The 25,522-nt window shown below is 40.4% G+C and overlaps 4 protein-coding genes across 4 annotated transcripts; 2 read left to right on the plus strand and 2 right to left on the minus strand.

Moving 5' to 3' along the window:
• Positions 1-241: 241 nt before the first annotated feature.
• Positions 242-5,249, minus strand: ndufs8a (NADH:ubiquinone oxidoreductase core subunit S8a). The gene is made up of 8 exons (XM_033623298.2): positions 5,152-5,249; positions 4,235-4,289; positions 3,861-3,926; positions 2,692-2,781; positions 2,092-2,200; positions 1,892-1,955; positions 1,511-1,639; positions 242-912 (listed from the first exon to the last, which is right to left on the minus strand). Exons 2-8 carry the CDS (start codon positions 4,275-4,277, stop codon positions 781-783), a joined length of 633 nt encoding a protein of 210 aa, XP_033479189.1. The 5' UTR covers positions 4,278-4,289; positions 5,152-5,249; the 3' UTR covers positions 242-780.
• A 918-nt stretch (positions 5,250-6,167) lies between these two features.
• Positions 6,168-9,498, plus strand: LOC117256069 (uncharacterized). The gene is given in 8 exon segments (XM_078166604.1): positions 6,168-6,176; positions 6,440-6,628; positions 6,788-6,851; positions 8,173-8,334; positions 8,542-8,680; positions 8,759-8,923; positions 9,077-9,158; positions 9,289-9,498. Coding segments are annotated over 8 exon segments (1,020 nt in total).
• Positions 9,499-10,234: 736 nt separating this feature from the next.
• On the minus strand, positions 10,235-12,687 carry tmem187 (transmembrane protein 187). Its single transcript, XM_033623461.2, has one exon. The coding sequence runs from the start codon at positions 12,582-12,584 to the stop codon at positions 11,799-11,801; it is 786 nt and encodes a 261-aa protein (XP_033479352.1). The 5' UTR covers positions 12,585-12,687; the 3' UTR covers positions 10,235-11,798.
• Positions 12,688-13,719: 1,032 nt separating this feature from the next.
• Positions 13,720-24,745, plus strand: LOC117254608 (uncharacterized). Its single transcript, XM_078166321.1, has 9 exons — positions 13,720-15,046; positions 16,462-16,624; positions 16,906-18,718; positions 19,605-19,756; positions 21,751-22,070; positions 23,765-23,853; positions 23,948-24,050; positions 24,176-24,291; positions 24,373-24,745. Exons 3-9 carry the CDS (start codon positions 16,946-16,948, stop codon positions 24,472-24,474), a joined length of 2,655 nt encoding a protein of 884 aa, XP_078022447.1. The 5' UTR covers positions 13,720-15,046; positions 16,462-16,624; positions 16,906-16,945; the 3' UTR covers positions 24,475-24,745.
• The last annotated feature ends 777 nt before the right edge of the window (positions 24,746-25,522 follow it).

The following is a 25,522-nucleotide window of genomic DNA, read 5'->3' on the forward strand; positions in this document are numbered from 1 at the left end:
GTGGTTAACATGTGGTAGGGTTTAGGCACAAAAACCTCTTTGTTAGGGTTAGGAAAACCTGCTTTTGTTGCTACAAACACTGCTGGAAATGTCCTGAACTCTTGTTACAACATACCTGTTTTTGTTTGTCTTGAACAGTTAAGTCAATGGATGGATGGAGTCTGCTCAGCTTGGCGACCTTGAGATGTGGTTTACTGTTGTTATTTCTTTTCCCAAAGTCAAGATGGAACTACACTCGACACACTTTTTAATCCCAGAATTTTATTTCTTGAGTCAGGATGGAAACAGCACAAAGACCATAAAACTCTGCACTGACATCCAAGATAATAAAATAATCCATGTAAGCTTGTGTGGGACATCTGCAATCTGCCATCAGTGTACAGCACCGACGCTGCCACAGCATGACCGGTGACTGGACCACGCTGAGACAGCTGCACTGTTGTACGCTCATCATCACACAAACAACCAGTGCAGTATTCATCAATCTACAATAAATATGTAATCAAAACAATGACATGGTAAAAATCAGCGACATATCAAGGTATATTTATCAGATCAAAGAGGGATGACACTGACACCAGAGGAAATGTGTTGATGTTTGGTTTGAATAAAAGATGCATCTGCAAGTCCCAAATCCAACCCTGAAGCACATCCACAGCCGAGTCTTCTTACAGTATGTACAGTATGGACGTATGTGTGTGTGTGTGTCACAGAGGTTATTCTGGTGTGTGCTAACTGTACACTGTGTATGTGTGTGTGGGAGTGGGTGTGAATGGGGGTCTATCGATACAGATAATCAGCTTGTATATTAGCAGCTATCTCTGCCTCCCACTTGTCTCCGTTGTTGAGGAGCTTCTCCTTGTTGTAGAGCAGCTCTTCGTGGGTTTCAGTGGAAAACTCGAAATTGGGACCCTGAAGACAGAAGGACAGAGAGAGGATGGAGAGAGGAGTGTAAGAGAGGCAAGGGATCAGAGGTAGGAGCGGGATTGAGGAATGTCACATTCAAAATCACTGTTATCTCACCAATTGACTGATCTGATTTACTGACCTCAGCATGCCCTTGTGTAAAACAGTGCTTGCTCACTTTGTGGCCACTTACAGGTACTGCAACACATGCATCTCTAGTCCAAACAGATCTACATGCATGTCCATCTCTCTCTTTTGCTTTTAATTTCATAATAGTTTTTCTTACAGCAATATTGTCAGTAGGGGATCTTCAATATCACCAACCCTAGACTGAATAACTGATGGATTTGAAAACATATTTTTTAGTCAAGGTCTTACTTCATTCCAACTTTTACATATTCTTTTCTTTAATTAGTTTTCCTATCAGGTGTTGCAGCATTGTATGACTATGTTGAAACACAGTCATATGGAAATAAGGGGACTGTTTAAAGAACTTACAATCGTGCGATATGTGTCACACAAAACTGAATTTACTGTAACTCTAAACATGCCAAGGACCTGCAGGCACCCCATGTGTCATAAATCACCAGGACCATAAACATACCTCTACGATGGCGTCCACAGGACACGCCTCCTGACAGAAGCCACAGTAAATGCATTTGGTCATGTCAATGTCGTAGCGAGTCGTCCTCCTGCTGCCGTCAGCACGAGTCTCTGCTTCGATGGTGATGGCCTGGATACAAACAGCGTTGAAGATAATTAGACTGACTGACAGAGCTTTTCTCTAAACTGTTATCTGCTATTAAGGTTGAATATAAGTGCCTATATTTATTCCCAGCTGACATAAAATGTATATTTGATCATACATTTCATGTGTTATTCACAGTAAGGCTTTAAACATACAAATAGCCAAATGAGCTTTGTCTTGTTCATTTTTAAAATTCACCTCTGGTGAATGTGTGTGTGTGTGTGTGTGTGTGTGTACCTGCGCAGGGCAGATAGCTTCACACAGCTTGCAGGCGATGCAGCGCTCCTCTCCTGAAGGATACCTGGTGTAACATCATTACAAAGATTTGATAAAGTGCTGCTTTGGACACTGGCAACTGATATGCTAAGTCACACATGACACAGTATATTCCAAATGTAAGTTTTAAGGTGCTTTCAGACAGCAGCTGTTACCCTCACCTGCGCAGTGCGTGTTCTCCTCTGAAGCGAGGCGACAGAGGTCCCTTCTCAAACGGGTAGTTGATAGTGGCGGGTTCTCTAAGCAGGTAGCTCATTGTCATGCCCAGACCTGACGTCACAACACAAGCATTCATGTATGAATGAGAAAAAAAAAACATTCCTCCAACTGACACTGATACAGATGACATGGACAAAAAAAATTTGGTAATGGATAAACAGCAGCCAAACCACCTCCTGTGGTGGAGCTCTATCTGGTGCTATTTACTCTGTACACACTGCCCTAATGTCCCTATGAAGCATTTTTAAATATGAACATGCAAGTACAACATACACTGTGATAATATTGACATTATTCAGAAAGAAACAACAAAAAATAAAGACATATCTCTGTGGCCACATGTTGATTCGTTCAAATGGCGCCAAGCAGGGCAGTATTGCATGAAAAACAGACATCAATGCAGATCCTTTTCTCTACGTTGTCACATTTTTTTTTTTAGTTTTTGCATGACTACAAGTATAAGGGAAAGGAAAGCCAGATTAGTTTACTAATCTTGCATCTGTAATATGCACTGTTATTCATATGTGTGACATTCAGCTGACCTCTGAAGAGCTCTGTCCACAGCAGCGTCTGAGCAGCTCGATCTGTGATGGACTTCATGTCTGTAGCGACCTCCTGGGCGTTCACATACTCTGCGCACACAAACACATGTAGGTGAGAGAGCTGGTGTTGAGAGGGGTGTGTGTGTACTGTGATTAAATTTTAATGATGACCATATGTTTGTGAAATGTTAATATCTATGAGTGTATATCACATGAGATGAAATCACTTTAATCAGTCTTTTTAAGTCATTCCTCTTTGTCACTCATACATCTTTTTTAAGGACACTCCTAAAGGTGCTTTACATCCACAGCAGGCTGCTGTGAGTGAATAATATGAATGACCCTTTCCTGATGTGTTCCCTTGTGGGCATGAGCACATGATAACATTTATGTCATTCAGACCCCAGCTGCTATGCAGTTGCATTGAGTATAATTTGGTCTTTTGACTTATTTACACCAGAAGTAATAACAGCAAATTTTACTTGTGCATTCACTTGCAGAGGCAAAGACACAAATTTGCATTACCGACCAATAGTAATTAGTCTTGATAGTGCTGACTTGTGAGTGATCGGTGAGAATCAGAGAGTTCAAAAAGGAGACAGCCACCATATTAGCTGTGTCCCACTATCAGGTTCTATATAACCCACTGGAGTTTCAACAAAAAAATATAATCCTGGTGCTGCCAACACAAGTCAAAAGCCCGCCAGAAGTTAAGAAAGGTTCCACTTAATGCAAATATCTTCTCAACAACCTGCTTTGTGAAGTGAAGTGAAACAGTCACCACTAGATGTCACAAAGCTTCCATAACCACCTAATTCAGCATTTCACTCTCTGGTGTGATCGTGCACTTACAGTCCTGTGTGCCCTTTATAACCTATGCATACATCTGCCTTCCAAGACTTTGCTAAAAAAGGATGTTTCTGAACCCACTGTGACGATGTTTGATTATTGCTTGTTTTCCAGGTTTCATTTCCTCACAGTGCAGCTCATGGATGCAAAGCTACTCGGCAAATGCGATGAGTTTTGAATGTCTGAGTTCACAACAACATAAAGTATCTATTGCTTTTTATTACATGTCACATTATAGCAAACTCAGCAGCATATATATCCATGTCAGGATTTCATAGGTCAGCACCTGAGCTGTGTTGGTTTGCTCTACTGGTACTTACTGAATCCTTCCCTTTGTGCGGACACACTGAAGGACCTCACTAGATTCTGGCTGGCCGAAAAAGTGCCTAAAAGGAAATTAAAAAGCACATTATGATTAAGATACATCCCACTGATTGTGCAACTGGACAGACAACACAGGAACCTGATGTGAAGTTAAGAGCATATTATTATTAGGAATCTGTTTTTTAATCTGTCATGGCTCTGACTATTGACACACCCAAGTTGTTTGAGATTTTACATTTATTGTGCCATGTCCAAACTACATATATGTTTTAATAATTGTTTAACTACTATCAAGACAGTTACAGTCAAATAACTAGTATTTCTGCAAGTGCAACTGTATGTTTCTGTCACTGTAAGTGAGAAACCTTACCTGGCCTTGACACAGAGTAAAGTAAACGCAATGATGCAGCCATCACGTCTTGCAGCTGAAACCAGAAACGATGCCATTGAGGAACAGTTCAGAAATAGCGACTGAATCTAAACATGATCTGTTATCTATTACTTGAAGCAAAACAAAAAAAATGGCTTCGAGTAAACAGTCCCTCGCTACTTTCACTTGTCGGCCATGATGTAAACAGTGCAAGGTTAATTCTGGTGAATGCTAAACGGTGACAGTGCGACGTTTTAAATTTATAATATGACCCTTATTGCAAACTTTTAATGTTACTGTAATGCTAGGTTTGGAGGTTAAAGCCGCTGTGCACCGCAAACACAACAGTCTCTGACTCACCTGTTCTGCACTTGATGTAACGTCACTGTCTCACCTGCCAACGGTAGCCTCGTGTCACTTTGCATTACAAAGTCATATACTGAGCCAAAACAAACTAACTTTGATGTGAACTCTTAACGTAAACGTTAACCATGAATTACTGACCTAAGCTAACCCTGATGTAACACCGGCACTTCATGCTAACATACTTCGGAGGCATGACATTGTTTAGCTAGCGTTAGCTAAAATTAGCTTGCAAAGCACACACTGAATATCCTTATGACCACTCCAGTTCGCAGCATACCACGACTTTTATGTGCACAATAAAGAGTAACTGACTTTATATTAGTCTGTGAAAAGTGAAGGCTTATCGACAAACTAATAAAGCATTGATTAGTAGCCAAGTTAGATCACATACTGTCAAGGACTTTTGTGCAAAGGTCGCGTGAGGTGAATTAAAGGAAATTTTTACTCCTTTCAAGATCAAATATAAATAATTATAAACTAATTGTTTGATGTGACGCAACGAGAATTTGTAAGAGATAAGATTTTGTTAATAAAAACGATTTTAGACTCACCAAAGTGTCGCTATTTGGCCTTCTCAACCAGAACAGCGGACGATTTGTGGAACGGACCCTGCGTGTACAGGAAGTTAACCGACGTGATTACGTCACGGAGACCGGCTCTTCTGGATGTTACGCGCGACTAAGATTATTTTACAGGAAAAATATATATTTTTCAGCATGTAATATCCGAACAGAGATCATTTTTTTATATTTTATTAATTTATTTTTTTAATAGTTATTGGTTTAAATGCAAATCATACTAATACTACTGAGGACTGACAAATCAGAGAGCCATCAGGGCTATAGGCATTTTAAATGCCTCAAAACCTCTTTTTAAAATTTTATATATATGAAACCTTTTCTTCTCGTTTATTTTTGTTACAAAATAGATTCCTTGTGTTTTTTGTTTTATCTTTTTGTTTTTGATCCATCACTGAAAAGGTTCGTCTTAAAATTACGCTGGAATTTTTTTAGACCTTATTTTTAAGATACTTACATAAACAAATTTCCCCATCAATGCTGGCAAAAACTATTTGCAAAGAATAAGAAATTACATTGATATTAATTGCTCTTTCTGTGGACTTGACAATGAAGCCATACACTTGTTTTGGTGCTGTCCTCACCTGTCATTTTTTGTTTTGTTTTGCTAAATATGCATTGATATATTTCTGTTAATATTTCACCATCACAATCACAATGCACAGTTGTGTTGTTTGTTTTTTTATGATGTCTGCAGTTATTAATCCTTTTATTTTATCAAAATTTCACATTCGCAAAAAATGTATGAATGAAATGCAAAAATACATACAAACTATTCAGCACTCTGCAGACCCCAAAGAATCTTAATATGTGTAGATTTTAAACTCTCTCTGTTTCATGATTATTTATTCACTTTTCCCATACAAGAGAAAAAAAACTCCATGTTCCTGCCAGATTTTACTAAAGCCTTATTGTTTGAAGCATTATTTGCATCTGATTCCTAATAGCAGTCTATTTTCCTCACTGTTGTTATTATCACTAACAGGATAATGATAGTAGTCAGTAGTAGTAGAAGCTGAATTACAGGTACACACACAACATGCGTCAGAGCCACTCTAGTTGAGTTAAATGGAGCATGTGAATTTTAATTGAGACCCGTTTTGATGACACTGAGTTCTTCATTTACACCTAGACACCACTGTTGAAGGCTGCGGACTGACGGCTCACCATAAAAGTAAGTGTAGTCTTTTCTCTATCAGGTAGAAAGGACTTCTTTTAATGTACAAAATAACTAATTACAATAGTTGTTATTTAACCTCAGTCACTGCATTGCTTCATAAAAAACTCTGCTCTGTCTTCCTTTATTCCAGTGAGTGAGTGGTTTAATAGGACTGTGTTTCTTGAACGTCAGTGGCCAGAGGCAGAGAAGTGGCTGCTGGTGGCTGTGTTGGGAATGGAAATGGTCATGGGAGTTGTAGGAAACTGTCTTGTTCTGCTGGTCAAAGTCATGGTAAGCAGTTGTGGTTATTTATTCTACGGGTGTGAAATGTTTTTCATGTTACAGTAGTTGTGTCGGTAAGATTATAATTCACCATGGCTGAAATGAGTCTTTCAGTTTTGTGTGATCTCAACATATGTTCACTTCTCTCCCTCTGTCCTTCATTTTCAGCAGAGGGGTCAGTTCTGCTGTCGTTATTGGCTTCCTTTCATGAGTCTCACCTTGTCAGACCTAGGTACAGTTTACACTGATAGCAATGCTAGTTCTTCTTCTTCTTCTGCATGAAAATAAATCAAACTTTGCCTATAGGTCCAGTCCTATGCCAAAGTTCCACAAATAAAATTCTGGGCTAATATATTCCTGATAGCGGCGCAACAACCATCTTAAATTTAAACCTTTGAAACTCTATAACAAATCTGTCATATGTGCAACGATTTTGCAACTTCCATCCAAATGTAGCCCTAACTGTGGCAAAATGTTCAGATGCTTCAAGCTGGCAGGTATTATGAAGTCCACTACTCTGTTTTACCAATCTCCCTCTACATTTTGTCTCAATTGACACCAAACTCACTACACATCATCTTCAGGCTGTCCGCTGGTGATCCACCAGATTTTTGAAGTATCAAAAATTGAGCCCACAGTGCATCAAAATGTTTAAGTGGAAACAGCCTTGTAAACACCAACAGCAAATTCTCACTAAATAAATCTCCAATGTTCCTGAAATAAATAACAACATTTTCATGCCATGGTAGTAATGTGGTAAATTTCAGGATTGTATCAGAAAAACTGAAACTTTTACAATATTTTGAATTCTATCCTCATGTAAACTTTACTTTTTGGAAATAAGAGCATCTTTAAACATCAGTTTCTCACTTATGGAACAATAAAATATAATACAGACATCTGGATTTTGTCTAGAAGTAAAAAAAAAAACAAAAACTATTTTGACATCTGCCTTTCAATAAATGTTGGTATTGCACTTTTCTGCAAACCTTAGAGAAGTTACATGTGTGAATTATTATGTAGGGAATAGACTGCAGCTTTATCTTTCTTTATGTTTCAACAGCACTATGATGAACATTGTTAGGTTTAGGAGTAAAAAACACTTGGTAATGGTGAGGAAAAGATCATGTTTTGGCTTTGATGGCACAATCCCTGCTGGAAACGCTTCATAACGTCTCTAAAAAACACCATGTTTGGTGGATAAAAGCCACTGGAGACACTGCAATGACTCGCTAAAAGAGAATGGTCTGCAGCTTGGCAGGTGTCTCACTAGGTGTCGTACCATCCAACATCCCTTCCTCCTCCAGATGACAAAGTCAGCACATATACCAAGTCACTGTAGAAATGCTGATACATATGAAACAAACAAATGTCTTCTTCCTTCTCAAAATGCCTGGACCCTACTCACCGCTGTGCAACAGCTATAATCATATTTTTAATTTACGTTCTTGGTGTATCCTACTGTCTCTCAACTCAACTCATAATTCTAGTTTTCATTCTAGTATTAAAACACATTTGCCACAGTGGTTGACATGTAATCTCAGCACAGGAAGTCGTCGTGTCTGATAATTAATCGTTGTGTCGTGAAGGGTGCTCCCTCCTCATCATCTCCGGCTCCCTGTTTGCCATGCTGACAGGAGGTCAGAGGTCACCGTGGTGTGAGGTCGTCAGCCTGCTCAAGTTTGCCTTCATCACCTCCTCTATAGGGAGCATAGGTACGGCTAAACACACTGACGGAGAGATGAATATTGTAACTTGTGTTATTACAGGGGGTATTTGAAATTAGGTTATATAAGACTTAGAATAAGTTACGTATTCATCGCAGGCATAGTTACAGTACTGTTTTAGTACCTTTATAGTAGGCAACAGTCTCATAAGTCCTCTGATGCAGTGAGTTTGAGGGTTTCTCTTTGCCTTTACAGCTGTCCTCTGTTTGCAACGTCTGATTGGCATCCCCTCCACAGGAAGTGCTCTTTTTGTTGTCATAGCGACAGCCTGCTTGACTTCTTGGGTTACAGGAATTGTGTTTGGCAGTGTTCCTGTTGTCTACAGCTGGATAAAGTATGTACTTTACTTGATGCTTTCAGTTAGAGCGCCATGTTGTTTCTGCTCTGTTCACCTCCATCATCTCTCCTCCAGGTACGACCCTGCAGAGATGCTGTGCGCCGTCTTCTGGGAGAACAGCTACTCAGACATGTTGGTCTACATTCTCTGTGCTTTCTCCATCTGCATCTTCTTCCCCTTCCTCATTATTTTCTTCTGCTCTCTACTGAGTGCCACTGGCTGCCATGTGAGCTGCAACAGGTAACTCAACTTAACTGTGCATATAAACATACTGAGTGTTTGGTTTGTCCATTCTGAGCTACTGTAGAACATGGCCGACTGCGTGGAAGAGAACTTGTAAACAAACAGCCTGTTATTTGCTCCTCTCTCCATCTTGTTTCCTCTTTGTCTCAGTGATGATGAAGATCTGTCTGCAGTCACTCCTCTGCTGGTCGCCTCCTACATGCTCTGCTACACTCCCTTCGTTGTGTCTGAGGTGACACATGCACTCACTCACTACATGAAACAACATCTGTATCTGCGTGTACACAGACACCACAGAGCGAACACACACGTCCACTCATAGACTGTCTCTGTTTCTTTCTTCTCATTGACCTCTCCATCAGCTGATCCTGCTGGGCAGGATGGACCTGTCACCGGCACCTGATTGGTTAAGAACACTGTCGTCAGTGATGTCATACCTGGACTGTGGTCTGAACCCTCTTATTTACTGCTCCCATCAGGACTTCCGGGAGGCGGGCCTGGCCCTGCTGTGGACCAATAGGAAAACATCGTCAGAGCCTGTCCTGACTTCTATCACTAAACATGACGTGTAAAGATGTGACGGGGTTCCACAGTTATTCCCCAGAAATTTAAACAACCTAACAGTGACGCATCTCAAATGGCTCAGTTATCTGAGGTCAGAACGTTATCACTGGTATGATTTTTGGATTTCAAGGAAATAACGGCCTCTTCTTTTACAATTCATAATATCAAGTCATTTCTTTTTTCTTCAACGTGTAGAAATAAAAAATGTACATTCAGTTGAACATGTTGAAATGTTTCAGTTAAAGTTTTATTACAACTTGTCAGTGTGGATTCAGATCATAAAGACAAGAGGTTTTCTATTTCAGTATCTTTTCACTCTATGAGTTTTTGAGACAAGGATGTATCTTGCTATACATTCTTAATACAGCGAATTTTGAGGAAAACATTGAAATGCCTAAATCCAAATTCCAATGGCATTAGGATCAGATTGGTGTATCAGAAACTTTAACTTACAATGTATATTTTCGTTTTTTTTTTCTAAATATATATATATACTTTATTCTTTCAGTCAAATGTTAAATTCTATTGCCCATATTGAAGCTCAAAAAGCAGTTTCAAACCCCTCACCAGACTGCCAAGAAAAATATTAAATCCTTTATCTACTATCTATTTTTGCTGGCTTAAAATTTCTCAACTTTACCCTTGCAAAAAACAAACCACCACATTAATGTTTTCACATGTGAAATGACCAAAAACCATGTGTGCCCATTCGTCACTCGATCACATATGAAACAGCACTGCACATTAATGTGATTTTTGGCATTTTATTTGTGTAATATCTGAAAAACACATTAATTTAATGTAAATTTATCACGTGTGAAATGTCTGAAAAACTTATTTGGGAAACTTCACATGTGAAATGAGTGTCTACACCTGAGAAACACATGAACACGCTCCACCTCTGTGCTCTGTCATGTGAGATTCACAGAAACATGTCAGCATTTAGTACGTGACATCAGCCACATTCGCAAATGTCGCTTTTTATGCATCAGTCACATTTTCTTGCAACACACACAAATTCGACCAAACTGAACAGAGGCAGGAGATGACATGTTGGTCCATACTTTTTCTAAGCAACAAGTTACATTTATGATTACAAGATCATTTTAGAATCATTTAAGTATCAAACATTTTAAATCACAGTTTACTGTTAAAGGTATAAATGCCTCGGCGGCTTGCATGGGTGTAAATTTCGGGGGGGATGCAGGCGACACGCCCCCCTTGATATTAAGAACGCGCATTTGTCCTCTTGAAAAAACATGGAAGCATCAGAGGACTTTAACTTTGACAAAATCAAAGACATTTACATTAAACATTGATGCGGCAAAGGTACAAATCTGTGCATAAAACTTGACCAGAATGCAGGACATTAAGTATTGGTGGTGTAATATCCCACTAAAGCCCAGTCGCCAGAGGAAAATGTTGGCATTGTTTCTGCAAACCACAAATAGGTTACATTTGCAGGTTTTACGTGTATCATATTTTCATATTTTCATATATTAAGTTACATAATACATGAGCTGACTTTGTTATCGGGAGGTGGAGGGGACGGTGGATGGCATGTCACCTACAGATGGCTGCCAAGCTGCAGGCCACTGCTTGAGTCCAACACACAACGACACCAGCTGTTTTTTGGCGACCCTTCGTGGTGTTTCAAGCTGTGTTTTTGGCACTGAACATGGATGTTTTTTATCAACACATCACAGCGTTTCCAGTTGCTTTTGTGCCACCAGATGTGGTGTTTTCACCCAAAACATGATGTTTTCCTAACCATAACCAACTGTTTATTGTGCCTACACCTCACCACAACTTCACTGCAGCCGTGTTAAGAAATTTAAAGTTTTAGGTTGCAAAAATAGTTGCAAAATACACCCGTTAAACGTAGCTTTCGACCAGAATCAGAAGTCGTCAGGTAGTACCCAACCGTCCTTGAGTGTTTCGACCCTCAACCACAATACTCTCCAGTTGGTGGGTCGGCAGTGGCGGCCAAGTCACTGCCCATCTGATCCTGGCCTCCAGCTTTCCTCCTCAGTTTTGCTCCATAACCAGCAGGATGCTCGTTCAGCCTCCTCCCTCCCTTAGAGGATGGTATTTCAGACCGAAGGTTTTAAGATTTAAAGTTTCAACATATCTGTTGCAAAAAAATGTAGAACTATAAGGTATTGGTGGTTTGCTTTTCTGGGTTTGTCACAAAACTTATACAACATCTTCCAGGCCTGATAGTACAAAAGCACTCTGGGACTTAAGCGAAGGGTCTCTGTACTTCTTCTCTTCTACAAGTTCATCATGGCTCTTCTTCTCTGGTGTCTCAGTCCTGCTGTGCTGCAGTCTTCCCCTGAGCTCTGTGTGTCAGTGCGGTCAGGAAACAGAAGCTGAAGTGAAACTGCAGCACGTCGCACACTTTGGACCAGAAGTGTCCGGTGAACCGCTGGAAGAGCCGGTACCAAGCGAGCCAGTGATCCAGCAGCTTCAGCACCACGAACCCCGCACATGACAGCACCGCCAGCAGCAGATATCGCCGCGTGCGACCGTCCCCGTGCGCCAGCTGCACGCGAACTCCCTTGTACACCGCGAGGGCGACGTGACAGCCCAGCGCCGCCTCGAAGCCGCGCTCGTGCACCAGCGCCAGCCCGTAGCTGAGGATGGAGAGCAGCTCGAGTGCTGCCGCGTGGGTCGCGCGCCACTTCGCCGGCCCGAGCTCTGCGAAGCTGATCCACACCGGAACCCAGGCGAAGATCGGTAAGGTCAACCACTGGTCGAGCACGGCGGGCGCGCGACTTAGCAGCGCCAGGCGCGTCCACTGCACGGGACCGTAGAAGACAGCCATGAAGGCGAACACCTGTCTCATGTACCTGCTCTCGTGCGTTTCCTGGACGCCTCCGCGCCAAAACAGCCAGTACAGTCCCGTGCAGATATAACCCAGGTTAATTAGACAGTTACAGGGCATCGCCAGGAAGCCGGGAAGATAATCAACCACCTTCTCTGCATAGTGGTCAAAGGACAGGTCCACCTTCACTTCGTCAAACAGACGGGTGTTCGCCAAGGCGACACAGAGCACGAAAGGCACCGAGACATGAAGCAGAGCCGACTTCATCACTGCTTCTTAGAAAACATATCATACACTAAAACTGGAGCTCTGGGAATGTTTTTAAAAGTTCCCTGAGAGTCTGGGATCTAAAGTACAAGCTGTTGTTGTTGTTCCGGGTTTTAAAATCACGTGATTGTAAATGGAAGATTCGGATTGGCTACTTTTCCTTGTTCTTTCAATAGAATTTACGGCAGCCTATACGCAGCAAAGCCTTTTAGCTGCCCTCTATTGGTCATATGTAAAACTCCACCAACTAAGTTAAAGATCCAGTGTGAAAGATTTGGGGGGATTTAGTGGCATCTATCAGTGATGATGAGAGATTGCCACCTGCTAATTCGTCTCCTGGTTAGAATTCCGTCAGTGTTCATTGTTCAGGAGGTTTTTCCAGAAGATGAATTATCCACTTTCTCTTCAGAACAAATGGACCTGGTGATTTTAACAGATAAAAACAATTTCTGGAAGTATGTGCAAATCAGACACCTGCTAGTCCTTGTTGTGGGGAAAGGAATCCCACCTCAAAAGTCAAATCTTTGTCAGATTATAAAAATAATGGGGCTGGGTCATGAGGTATTTGTTTATTAAGAATGATTGGTGCAGTGGTTAGCATTGGCACCTGATGCGGAGTCTGCATGTTCTCCCTGTGTCAGCGTGGGTTTTCTCCAGGTACTGCGGCTTCCTCCCACAATCCAAAGACATGCAGGTTAATTGGTGACTCTAAATTGCCCATAGGTGTGAATGTGAGTGTGAATGGTTGTCTGTCTCTGTGTGTCAGCCCTGTGATAGTCTGGTGACCTGTCCAGGGTGTATCCTTCCTCTTGCCCGATGTCAGCTGGGATAGGCTCCAGCCCCCTCGCGACCTCCAACAGGATAAGCGGTTATGGAAAATGAATGAATATCTGTATCTTATGCTCCTATGTTAACGTGGAAAGCAGATCTGAACATTGATGTTGCAGAAAAAGAATGGGATCATATATGTGAGAATATTCCAAGCAACATCAATATTAAATTAAATCCAATTTAAAATATTTAATCGTTTTTATTGAACCACTTCTAGACTGTTTAAGCTCAAGCTTGGGAACAATGCTGACTGTTGGAAGTGCTGCAGTACTAAAAGGACGCTTTCTCACCTACTCTAGCAAATTATAATGAGAAACTGGAAGAAACCAAGCGAGCCTTCTTTTAAGGAATGGTTAACAGATTTGGCAAATGTTGCACCATATGAACAAAACTCATTCAGTTCTAAGGGCAGGACAGAGAAATATGTGGCGAAGTAGAGAGGCTACTTGGAGTAAATTGCTGGTGTGGATGTATCTTTAAGTGAATCATACCTTTCTTGAGTGTCTGAGAGTCCATCTGCTGCTTGTAGATCAGAGAGGATTGTGGTGCATATTTATGTAGGAATATTTTTTCTCTTTTTTTTTGTTTCTGAAGAATTACTTATGCATCATTATATTATTATTTTCCCTCTTGTGTACATATATTTGATTTATTAACACTCTGCGACTGTTCATATTAGAAAAAAAGCGTTCGATAAAACATTAATGATAAAAAAAAAAACACAGAATAAAGCAGTTAAGCATTAAAAATCAGTGTTTTTCCGACTTTAACTAACTACAATTACTGATGCGAACATGCGAATGGTCTTATCTGGAGCCAGTGTTTGGTTTGTCTCATCTGGGCTACTGTAGACACATCGCAGTGCAACATGACGTTCTCTGTAGACAAGGACCCACTCTCTTTGTAGATATAAATAGCTCAATGAAAACACAACAATTCTTATTTTCAGGTGGTTATACAAAAAATAAAACTTATTATATTAAATAACATTTCTGCCAAGATATCCCCCTAAATCCTACACACTGGACCTTTAAAATCCTTTTGTACTGTGGAGTCCAAGTATGGAAACCCATTTCCACCGGTGTGATTTAAAAATAATCCTGTGAGTCAAAATGAGAAATCAGTTAGTGTCTCAAAATAATGAGAAACTTTATCAAAATAATGAATTACCTATCTCAAAAATAATGCTGGGTATCTCAAAATAATAATGTAGTATCTCAGAATAATTACTTGTTGTGTCACAATAATGATTTAGTATCTCAAAATTAATAACAAATGAATGACCTACCACTACTACTACTACTACTACTACTACTACTACACACAAGGATAAAAACGTATCTATCTGAGGGATAAAACCAAAATAACTATGAGAATCTAAAAACACAAAAGGGAGAGTCAAAAAGTGCATGAGGCAGAACTGGTTTTGTTAGTCGACGGCACTGAGGTCTGACCACAAAGCATGAGGAAAACATGAGACAGGAGGAGGAGGTATGAAAATAAAAGGGCTGGAAAACCTGAGGCAGCATAAAATCAAAGTTGACTCAAACACAGGTGGCAGAGGGACAAAGAGGGCGCGACCAAGGAACACACACAAAGGAGGAAACCTGTCGAATTAAGAGACAAACGAGGTAAGAGGCTGCACCAGTTTTATGAATATATAGCAAAAAAAAATGTTGATACAGAGAGTTAAACTGTAATGAATCATTAGTTTTGCTTTGTAGGGGTATAAGAATGTTTTAGACTATCAGGAAAATATATGGGTTAGTAACTGCAGTCCACTGAGTAGATCAAATTTAGAAGAGAGAAGCATTCAGACCCTATACTTTGATAAAAGCAGCAACACCACATGTAAAAATTCTCTTTCACAAAGTGCTGCATTCAAACTCTTACTGAAAGCTCCTCGCTAATAAGTATTTTTGCAGTGTGATGTGAAAGAGGGTCACTGGTAATCACCAAACTCTGCTGGTTCCACCTTACTACCATCCCACTTCTGCTAAACTGTCACGTCAACCTCTGGTAGCTAGCTAGTTAGCTAGTCTGAAGACTTCGATATCAGAATCAGTTTTACCAGCTTTATTTATTCAATTGTTAGCTAGTTAGAACCATAGACTGTATATAAAGATGGACAATGCATCTCCATTTACCCCCACTGAACAAAACTGAAGCCAAAATACCCCAGATACAGCCGCTGCCATCTTGCACTGCTGACGTAATTTGGAGCCAGAGTCTGCACAGTAGCCATCTCGCACCTGCTTTCAAAACCAAACTGGAAGAAAAACGAGCACTTGAACACACATCAGCGTGATATGAGTTACCTAACATGACAGAAACCATCTGTGGGAAAAAAAATATTTTTGACATGTACTTGGGAGTTCTTAGTTTGGCCCATGTCTCATCTGCTAGCATGGAGGAGGCACGGGTTATGGTCTAAATTGCAGCCAGACAACAAGTGGTGATCGTAATGTTTTGGCTTCACTTTTTGGGAGCTGTCATGTCGTCCATCTTTATGTTAAGTCTATGACTAGAACAAATAAACAACCTAACTGAGAAATGGGTTGCCTACAAAGTTACATTAAGTCACATCTGGTGGCTGTCAGATTCAGGTAAGCTAGCTAGCTATGTGTTCAATTGCTTGTTGGCTATACTAGTGAAATCTTAGCTGTAAATCCATGCACTATTAGACATTTTATTGTATTTTTACAGTAACCAGCAAGTTACTGTAATTACCAGTCTACAGTACCTTAACTGTTATGATGTTTTATGGTAAATCAGCCTTACTGTAAGTTTGTTTTACAGTAAAACAGCTTTACTCTAAGTGTTTTTTACCGTTACGCAGTCTTACTGTGAGTGTGTATGCTACACATACTAGCACATTACATTATAATAAAATAACTTGATTGACTTTTGGTTCTACACGGGACACCAACAGCGGGCTCCTGGGGAAAAGTTTGGGTAAAAGCCCAGAGGTTGTTTGACCTATCCGCTGTTTATCCCGCCCGCTCCATGTAGACATTCTCACTCTTTATACCATGGTACTTCACAGAAGCATCAACAAATGCTGCCACCTGGAGCGGCTCATAACTCCACTGAAGGTTGCCTCTGTGCATCTGTGTCTGATGAGCTACTACCAAATGACAAGTTGGGAGTGAGACCGTGTTGGTTCAGTGCCTTCAGCCATAGCCTCAAGTTCTCTTCATCTTGGGAAGGTGGGTGCAGGTTGCAAAATGCCCCACAACACCTTCTTACTTTATGGTTGTAACCTTGTTGTTGTAATTGCTTTTTCCACTTCATCCAATTATTATGGCACCCCCTAACTGAACATACAAGACTGTATCATACAGTACATAAACTGTAGATCAGAAAGGTGTTAAAGAAATGTTTCCAGTTCATTAATGTTGGTGCTACATTATGTGATGGTTTTGCTTCTGATGTGTTATATGGATAATGAGTCATGGTCCTTCTTTCTGTCTCTGATACTCTAAAAAAGTCACCTGCAGACACAGCATCCAGTCAAACTGAGAATACCAATGGACACATCCACTCGCTCAACAAGTCTTCTAGACAGTTATGAAATTTATGTAAATATGGAGCTCAACTATGATGATTCTCGACTGAGATCAGACTCGGAAGAAACAGATTATCACAAAGAAAAAAAGGAAAGTGACAGTCCAAAAATCAACCCTCAACCTGAAGGGCAAATCAACAATGGAGAACTGTCTGAAAAGGACCAAGCAGTGAAATGCATTGTCCTGTCAGATCCAGGTCTAGTCATTCGTACTGCTGAGCAACTACAGGGTTCTGCCTCTGCACTCATCCCTGAAGTGGAAATCAGAAAAGCACTTCGTCCTCCATCCATGTTGTCAGCTCCTCCCCCACTTCCCAAGAGGTCACCTGCATGTGAGAAAAAGAATAAAACTTTGAACTCACTGGCATGTCAGACATCTCCAGTATTGGATGGAGTCAAAGGTAACAGTCCACACAGGGGTCTTTCCCCGTTGGAAGTACCTGACATGCACAACTGCACTGCATCTGGAATTTTACCAAAAGTGGAAGCAAAACACCCACCACAGCTTCCTCTAAGACCTCTTACTAAATCACCTATAAAACCTCCAAGACCCAATACATTAAAGAGGGCTGAGACAGAAGAAGGAGAGGGGAGAGTGAGAGGACAGGCAGAATGGAGTAAAGAACAGAGGAACAGACAGGAGCAAGATCTAACTGAAAGAAGTCAGAAGACAGAGGTGAATGAACAAACATCTGGAAAAGAATGTCATTTGGATGTGGGAAAGCCTCCGCGACAGATCTTGGTAGTATTTACAGACATAGGAACAGAAGAAGATGTCAGAAATATTGGACTGACCTTTCCAACCATGACAGAAAATTCATCCCTGCTAGCTTTGGGATGCTCAGACCTTACCCCAGATGTAGAACCTGACATGGCAGCAACCAACAGAAACTGTACGACTACAGTTTCAGCAAAAAAAGAATCAATAATTCCACTACAGCCTCCACCAAAACATCCCCCAAAACCACCCATCAAACCTCCACATCTCTTCAGTGCCATGAAGTCTGTCATAGAAGAGGAAAAGGAGAGAAGAAAGCAAGAGGATGAAGAGTGGAGAGACTTGGTGGAGGAGGAAAGGGATGAAAAAGAAGGAGATGGAGAGAACAGAGGTAAGGTACACAGAGATTCCAGAGGTGGCGAGTTGAGCACTCCAACCGTGACAGAAAAACCATCACAACTTGGACAAACAGTATTGGGGTCTGTCCCCAAATTCTGTCTCATGCCCCCTTGTAGAGACAGACCAACATCAGTAGTCACAGCTGAGAACCAAACTCTTGATCGTAAGTCTCAGCACCCAGGAAATCACCAGAACAAAACTAATGGACAGGTCCAATCTGGTCCACAAGAGGTTCCTACTCAGATCAGCCCTACAGGGACAGACACAAACGTGGAGACACTCAAATGGACAGAAAACAGCAAAGAAATCCAGATATCTGGGACATGGGGACGAGACTCTGATGTGATTTCTAAACTCCCATCTGGATGGGAAGGGACAGAGGTGGAAGGGACAAAGTTGGATCCTTATGAGCTGGGACTGAAGAGCTCAGAGGACGCACAGGAAGTTGGTGGGACACTTATGCATGGAGAACCGAAGCAAACAAACCAAAAGACCAACACCAGAGGGAAAGTGAAAAATCTTGCCAAGAAGGTGATTGGTAGATTGAAAGAGGGAAGAGAAGAGAGAAAAAGAACCAAAGCGACAGAGATGGAAATGGAGGACATTGAATTAACACTGGTAAGTTTCACTTAACACTTTTAAAAAACACATTACTATCATTTTAACACTTTTATTTTGTTAGGTAACAACGACAACTCTCTACAATGTCTGGCTTTGGTTCAAGAGGTGAAGCTGGTCAACCACAAATCAGAAGATCAGCTGTTCGATCCCTGGGGTCCTCCAGTTAGGCAAGATACTGAACCTAAATTGCTCCCGTTGGTAGTGCTCGGTGTGCGTGTGAATTTCTAACTTTGAGAAAGGTGGACCCTATACTTCAATAATCATATGTCTATGATAATAGCAGAAGTATGACTAATAATAACAGTAGTAGCAGCAGTAGGAGGCATCAGGCAGGACCACAGCAGCAGCATAACCATGGCCCACGATCCAAGTGTAGCTGCGATACGAGTTAACCTGCGAGACAGTGGAGAACAAAGGCTCCGGAGAAGAAGCCGAGTTAGCGATATGCAGAAATAGGACTTAAATGTTAGCAAATGGAGAATACCCAACTTTTCAGAAACTAAGGAGAAAGAGAGAAGGAGAGAAGGTGCTTGGTGTATCATAGGAGGTCCCCCGGCAGACGAGGCCTATGTCAGCCTAACTAGGGGCTGGTCCAAAACTTAGCCAGCCCTTACTATAGGCTTAATCAAAAAGGAAAGTCTTAAGTCTAGTCTTAAATGTGGAGATGCAAATGCAGTCTTCTTTTTCCAAATTTTAAAGAAACAAGGCATGTGTTCACTAGTGTTTATCCAGATTTACAAGATGAAATTAAGAACGGAAATATTCTTTTTATCACCCTATTTTGAAGAAGCTTTCCATCACATAGACCACAAACCAACTGTGATGCCGTGAAAACAATTTTTAGTTGTATTTCATTCTTTCCTCCCTCATCCTTATTATCAAGGATGAAAGGAGGCATGGGAAGGAAGGATGGATGAATGATGAGGAGGAAGGGCTGGATGAAGATGCTGTGGACCATTTAGCTCCAACAGAGACACAGAGACACGTGGACCTGATGGAGAGGAGGATTAAAAGAGGACATGCAACATCTTACAGGTGAACACACTCAGGTCACTCACAGCTGTACATACATTTAGTACAATTTGAGTCATTTTTAACAAAAATAATTACATTTGCTATGTTTATACCTGTTAAGTTTGTCTCTTGCACGTGCCCCAACTTTATGTAGGTGCAATATTAAATTACTGGAATACAACATTTGCCTGCTCAAGCTGGAAACATGTAGCAGAGTTAAAAGCACATGACGTATGATTTTTAATCATTGTTCCTTGTTAATTATTTAAACTGCAAAATACATTATGGCATTCCCCTGAGAGGTAGCCTACACAATTCTCAAGCATCATTCTTTATTAATGAGTTTCCTTGTTTTAACTTCCGCCTTATCACAGACTATTGTCACAATTCACAGGAAAGTGGGTTCCACCTGTCATCAGGAAACATTTTCTCAGTTAGTCAGATCAGTAGTTACTTATTTGGTCTACTGCTCTGCCGTCTTTCATTTCTCCTGTGTTCTTTATCTCTCCTCTCCCTGTTGTCTTCTCCTCTTTACCTCCTTATTCTTTCTCTCCCCCATGCTCCTCCTCCTCCCTCCTCTCTGTCCCCATCTGCTCTCTCCACCTCTGTTTTTTTATGTACTGGTACTGGGGAAGTCCCTGGTTTTCCCCTTGATCATCACACACACACACACAGGCACAGTCATATGACCCTGGAATGCAGGAGGAAACTTTCTTTCACTTTGTCTTTCTTCCTCCATTGCTTTGTCACATTTTACATTCACAGTTATTTTTTTCAAGCAGATCACACACACCCCTTAAGAGAAGAGAAAACAACAAAACCGCACATTGTTTGCAAAAGCCATCTCAGAACTTGTCACACGCCCATCAAAACCAAACTCATCCATCAAAACCTAAAATTTGTTCCCACGTAATGAAACAACTGTACTTTATTTTGGTACAGTCAGCACAATTCAGTAAAGAGCAAAGCTGTCCATTTCATTACTTGTAATTTATATACAAATGTAAATTAGACATCTGCATGAGAAATAAAGGAAAAGAAAAAAAAATCTGTTATAAATCAAGACGTTATTTTTCTACATGTAGGTCTGCGTATATACCCTCAAGATACTCAATCATATTTTCTATCATTTTCAGTTAAGCAGAAAATTTTATTTATATATAATCTTATGTCAAATCTTAATGTGTGATGTAACTATGAATGACAGCCGTCCAGATTGTCATAGTGCAGTGACAAAAATATGAAAAGTGGAAATGTGGAAAGTAGAAAATGGCATGAAAAGACAATAATAGAAAAGTACCAGTACCTTGAATTTGAGCTCCAGCATAGCACTTAAGTATATGTACTTTTCATCACTGGAAGATTGATATCACTCCCATGTCTGTAGGATAAATATGAGGCTACAGCCAGCCGTCAGTTAGCTTAGCTTAGCTTAGCTTAGCATAAACACTGTGTACAGAAGAAAACAGTGAGCCTGACTGTCAATTTTATTCTTCAGTTTTTGTACGGATTAAACAAATAAGAAACGTGTTGATTAGTGAGCTTTAGAGATGCTGGTGTTAAATGTAGACAGAGCCAGGCTAGCTGTTTCCCCCTGTTTCCAGTCTTTGTGCTAAGCTAAGCTAAGCTAAGCTAAGCTAACTGACTGTTGGAGGTAGCTTCATAGTTAACGGACTGATATGAGTGTGGTATAGATCTTGTAATGTAATCCTCAGGCGAATGGTGGAGGAGTTATTCTCAAAAATACTACTTACTTTACCTGCAAAATATCACAGGAAAAGATGCCAAATGACAGTGAGGGATGCAGGGTGTGGGGTTGGGCACATTTGGGGGGAAATGTGATACTCTTTTTGTTTTATTTTTACCTGTCAGGATTAAAAACATTCATATTAAGCATGTAAAATTTTTCTTGGTGTGCCGCAAGTTGAATCTATCAGCAGCCAACAAACAATACAAACATGTAAGTGCGTTTATATTGATATTTACTCCTTTTTTCCCTCTCACATTTTACGCAGTCCTTTCGCCTCCTTCAAAGTGGGCAGTCCAGTGAAGCTGGTGGAGGAGCTGCTGACAGGTGATGAGAGGTTCCAGTTCCTGAACAGAGACCAGAGCTCCACACCTGACCCCCCTGACACAGAAGAGCCCAGTGCTGACCTCCAGTTCACTCTGGATGAGTTTGAAGGAAACTCCTCTGTCTCAAAGGAGGAATCTGTTTATGAGATTATCGATTGTTCAGATATGATCACAGAGGAGAGCCAAATATATGAGCAACTGGATCTGAACAGAGCACCCAGTCCAGTACTGCAGAGTGAAACCAGTGAAACCATTCCAATGAGTGAGTTTAACACGGGGGGGGGGGTTGTGTGTGTGTTATTAGAGAATGAATCATCCTTTGTGCATGAGGGGTTTTCAGGGAAAGATGCAGCATGTGTTTCATCTCACTGATATCAGCTGTGTTGTTAACCATTCGCTTTCCTACGAACCTAATCCCCAGAAAAATCCCCAGAAAAATAGTTGGCATTGTAAGATTATGCAAACGCATATGTTACGTTTGTATTTCATTATGTAGCATATACATTTAAAGGCACAATAACCACTTGGTTATGGTTCGAAAAAGTTCATGCTTGGGCTTAAACATTTTTTTTGTTGTGGCATTATCCCGGCTGGATACACAGCGATGTCTTGGTAATAAACAATCACTTCTTGTGGCACTATCCCCAGTAGAGACACAGCAATAGTGGCGAAAAAACACCCATCTTTGGTAGCTAAAAGGCAGCCGGAAATGCATTTTTCTCGTTTGTTGGCCTCAACAAATAGTCTGCAGCTTGGCAAGTGTCATCCTTCACTTCAGAAATGTTGATATGATACATATGAAATGTGTAAAGTAACATATTTGTGGTTTGCAGAAACGTACAATACCGAAATTTTCCTCCGTCGACTGGCTTTTACTGATTCAGATAAGAAGACTTGCAGGGGCCTCGCTGTTGTTCGCCAAGAAATAGTAACAGCACATTCTGTTTGTGATTAAACATGCTAATTACTGAGCTTTACAGGTGTTTGTAGGCATATTTGTCCATTTTGTAATGTTTCCCTTCGCTGCAGTGCTAATGCTAATCTAGGCTAATCACCTTGTGTCGATCTTCTTCACGTACTTGCAGAAAGAATACAAATTATAGCTGATGTGCAGCAATGGTTGTGGCTGGGCAATTTAAGGGAATTTCAGGCAATTTTAGGCAATGCTGAGCAACAAGAGGCAGAATAGGAAGACAACAAGAAAGTTGCCATTACAATGTACATTTTGTATCAGTTGAGGCTTAAACTCACAACCTCTGACACCAAGGAGCACCTTCTATCTGACTGAGCTAATTAGCAAGTGACAACTCATCTGTGGCTTCACAAACTGACTAAGTCAAACACCAGGATGATAGCAACTGTCAAGGCAGATTTCAAACTGCTGTCATGAATTCAGTTATCAAGACAAAAATCTGAAAATACACATCTTGCATCTAGACAGCATGGAGGTGTTGTTAATTTGTTTTTAACAATGACTGGATTTACTCCATAAGTGAAAAACAGATGTTTGAAAATGCCATTCTTGCACTGACTCCAGTTGTTCACATGGGGACAGAATTCAAAATGCTGTCAAAAATTCAGTTTTTGATATAAAATTCTGATATTTGCCAAACATCATCTACCATGACAATGATGTTATATATATATATATATATATATATATATATATATAATATTGACTCAGTATGAACTCCTATGAACTCCCTTATACATTTACCATTTGGTCCTCAGAAAATACAGTGTATGTGGCCATTGCTCCAGTCTGTCTAAGAATTCAGTTTGCTTCAAGATTTTGAATTGAATGAGAGAAAGAAAGAAATTTAAAGCTCAAATACTGGTTCCTGAGCCATACTCCTGATATCTCTGTATTCTTTAGTGTTATTAAAACTATGTTAATTGATTCCTCAGAATTAAATCATTGGTCATTGGTGTTCCTGTCTTGTTTGCTCCAAACAGCCCCCAGGACCAAAAACATTTATGACACAGTGAAGTTTTTCCCGCCTGCACAGCCTACAGTCACACACATGACCTTGTCTGATATAAAGGTTTGTGAGAGCTTCAAAACAACGTGTGTTGTTTCCATATTTTGTGCTAAATATCATGTTTTAATCGTCATATTTATTTGTCTTTCTCCTTTAGTCTCAGGGAGTTCTGGACAGTTCACTTCAGAAGTATCTCATCAAGCTGAGCAAGAAGAGGAAACGCAGAGCAGGACGGAGACAACGTGGTGACAGGAGCAACGGTTAGACACTCACTTCTTTTCTAATATCAATCTAAACACTGCTCCACACACAAAGCAGAAAACTGATGGAATATCTTTCTATATGAGGTGATATGAAGACTAACATGAGTCTTGTTCTGAAGCAGACGTCATCAGGGGGTCTCCGTCCTCCACCTCTCCACAGCAAATCTTCCCTGCCTCCGTCTTCTACTACGTCCCAGCTGCAGGAGGAGAGGTAGAGCAGCAGCTCTCTGCGGTGAAGGTGAGTACCAGGAAGCTTTTCTTTGCTGTTTTGATGAATCCTCTTCATCTGATGTCTTGATCTTGTCTGTGTGCGTGTCAGTGTGGAGGAAGCAGCCCCAGAAGTCTGGCCAAGTTAAAGATAGCTCTGAAAGATAAAACCATCCCGAGAGCAGCGCAGCCGAAGGAGGACAGAGGGAAGTAGAGGACGCTTCGCCATTTTATTCAGCGTGTTACAGTGTGATGTTAGCATCAGTTTTTGTACAGCAAAGCTAAAACAATATATTTTTCTGCTCTGATCTCTGCTAATATACCAGTGCTAACTTTTTTAATGCTAATAAATTTAATTGGATATTATTATGCATTTAAAAAGAAACAAAATTAATCTAAGCCACCATTACATCTACATCATAACCATTCAAATTTAAATGACTGGTAGTTAATAAGAAATACAGCACTACTTTAAATACAGAGATGCAAACATATGTAGATATGTATTTATTTATGTTTCAAATTATTACCAACATCTACTTAGGCTATTTAGTCATTCATTGCATTTGTAACTATTTGTACATGTATTTACCTCAGTGTTTATGCATATATTTTGTGTTTCATTTGTTAATTGAAGGATTTTCTTTCTGCATTTATAATTTTTCATACTCTGTACCTGAATCTCTGCTTTCTTATAAAGATTTCACTGTTAAATCTGGAAAATTAGAAATTATATGAAATGTATAGAATATAACTGCTCTTTGAATTATTCACAGTTGGAATTATATTTGTCTTTCTAAGTTATGTACACCATAAAAGGTGCAGCTGTTTCACTTTAGTTTGTGGACAACAGAGGGCACTGTTGCTGCTTCATTGAACACAGTTAACAGAGGAGCTGCTCCTCTCATACAATCACACAGGCCTTTCTCACAGCACAGGTGTTACTGATGACACTAACAATGGCTCTATTCTATCCTAGTGCTCCACTGAGAGTTACACTGAGTCAGCATGCACGATACCAGGACCAAGAAATCAAAGGAGCTCAATGGAATTCAGCTGTAATTAATTTAATTATTTACACCTGTGCTTTTATCACTGTGACAAGTCAACATGTCATCCATGACCAAAAGCCTCCAGTTTGTGTTTTCACTTTTGGAAAGCAGAGCAAAAAGCAGCGGGGTCAAACAGACAATTTTCATTTTTTGGTCTCTCTTATTAGATAGTCACCAAAATATCAGACATCATATCCTCAGAATAAAATG

This window comes from Epinephelus lanceolatus, chromosome 3 (assembly GCF_041903045.1).
Source record: "Epinephelus lanceolatus isolate andai-2023 chromosome 3, ASM4190304v1, whole genome shotgun sequence".
NCBI classification, from domain to species: Eukaryota; Metazoa; Chordata; class Actinopteri; order Perciformes; family Serranidae; genus Epinephelus; species Epinephelus lanceolatus.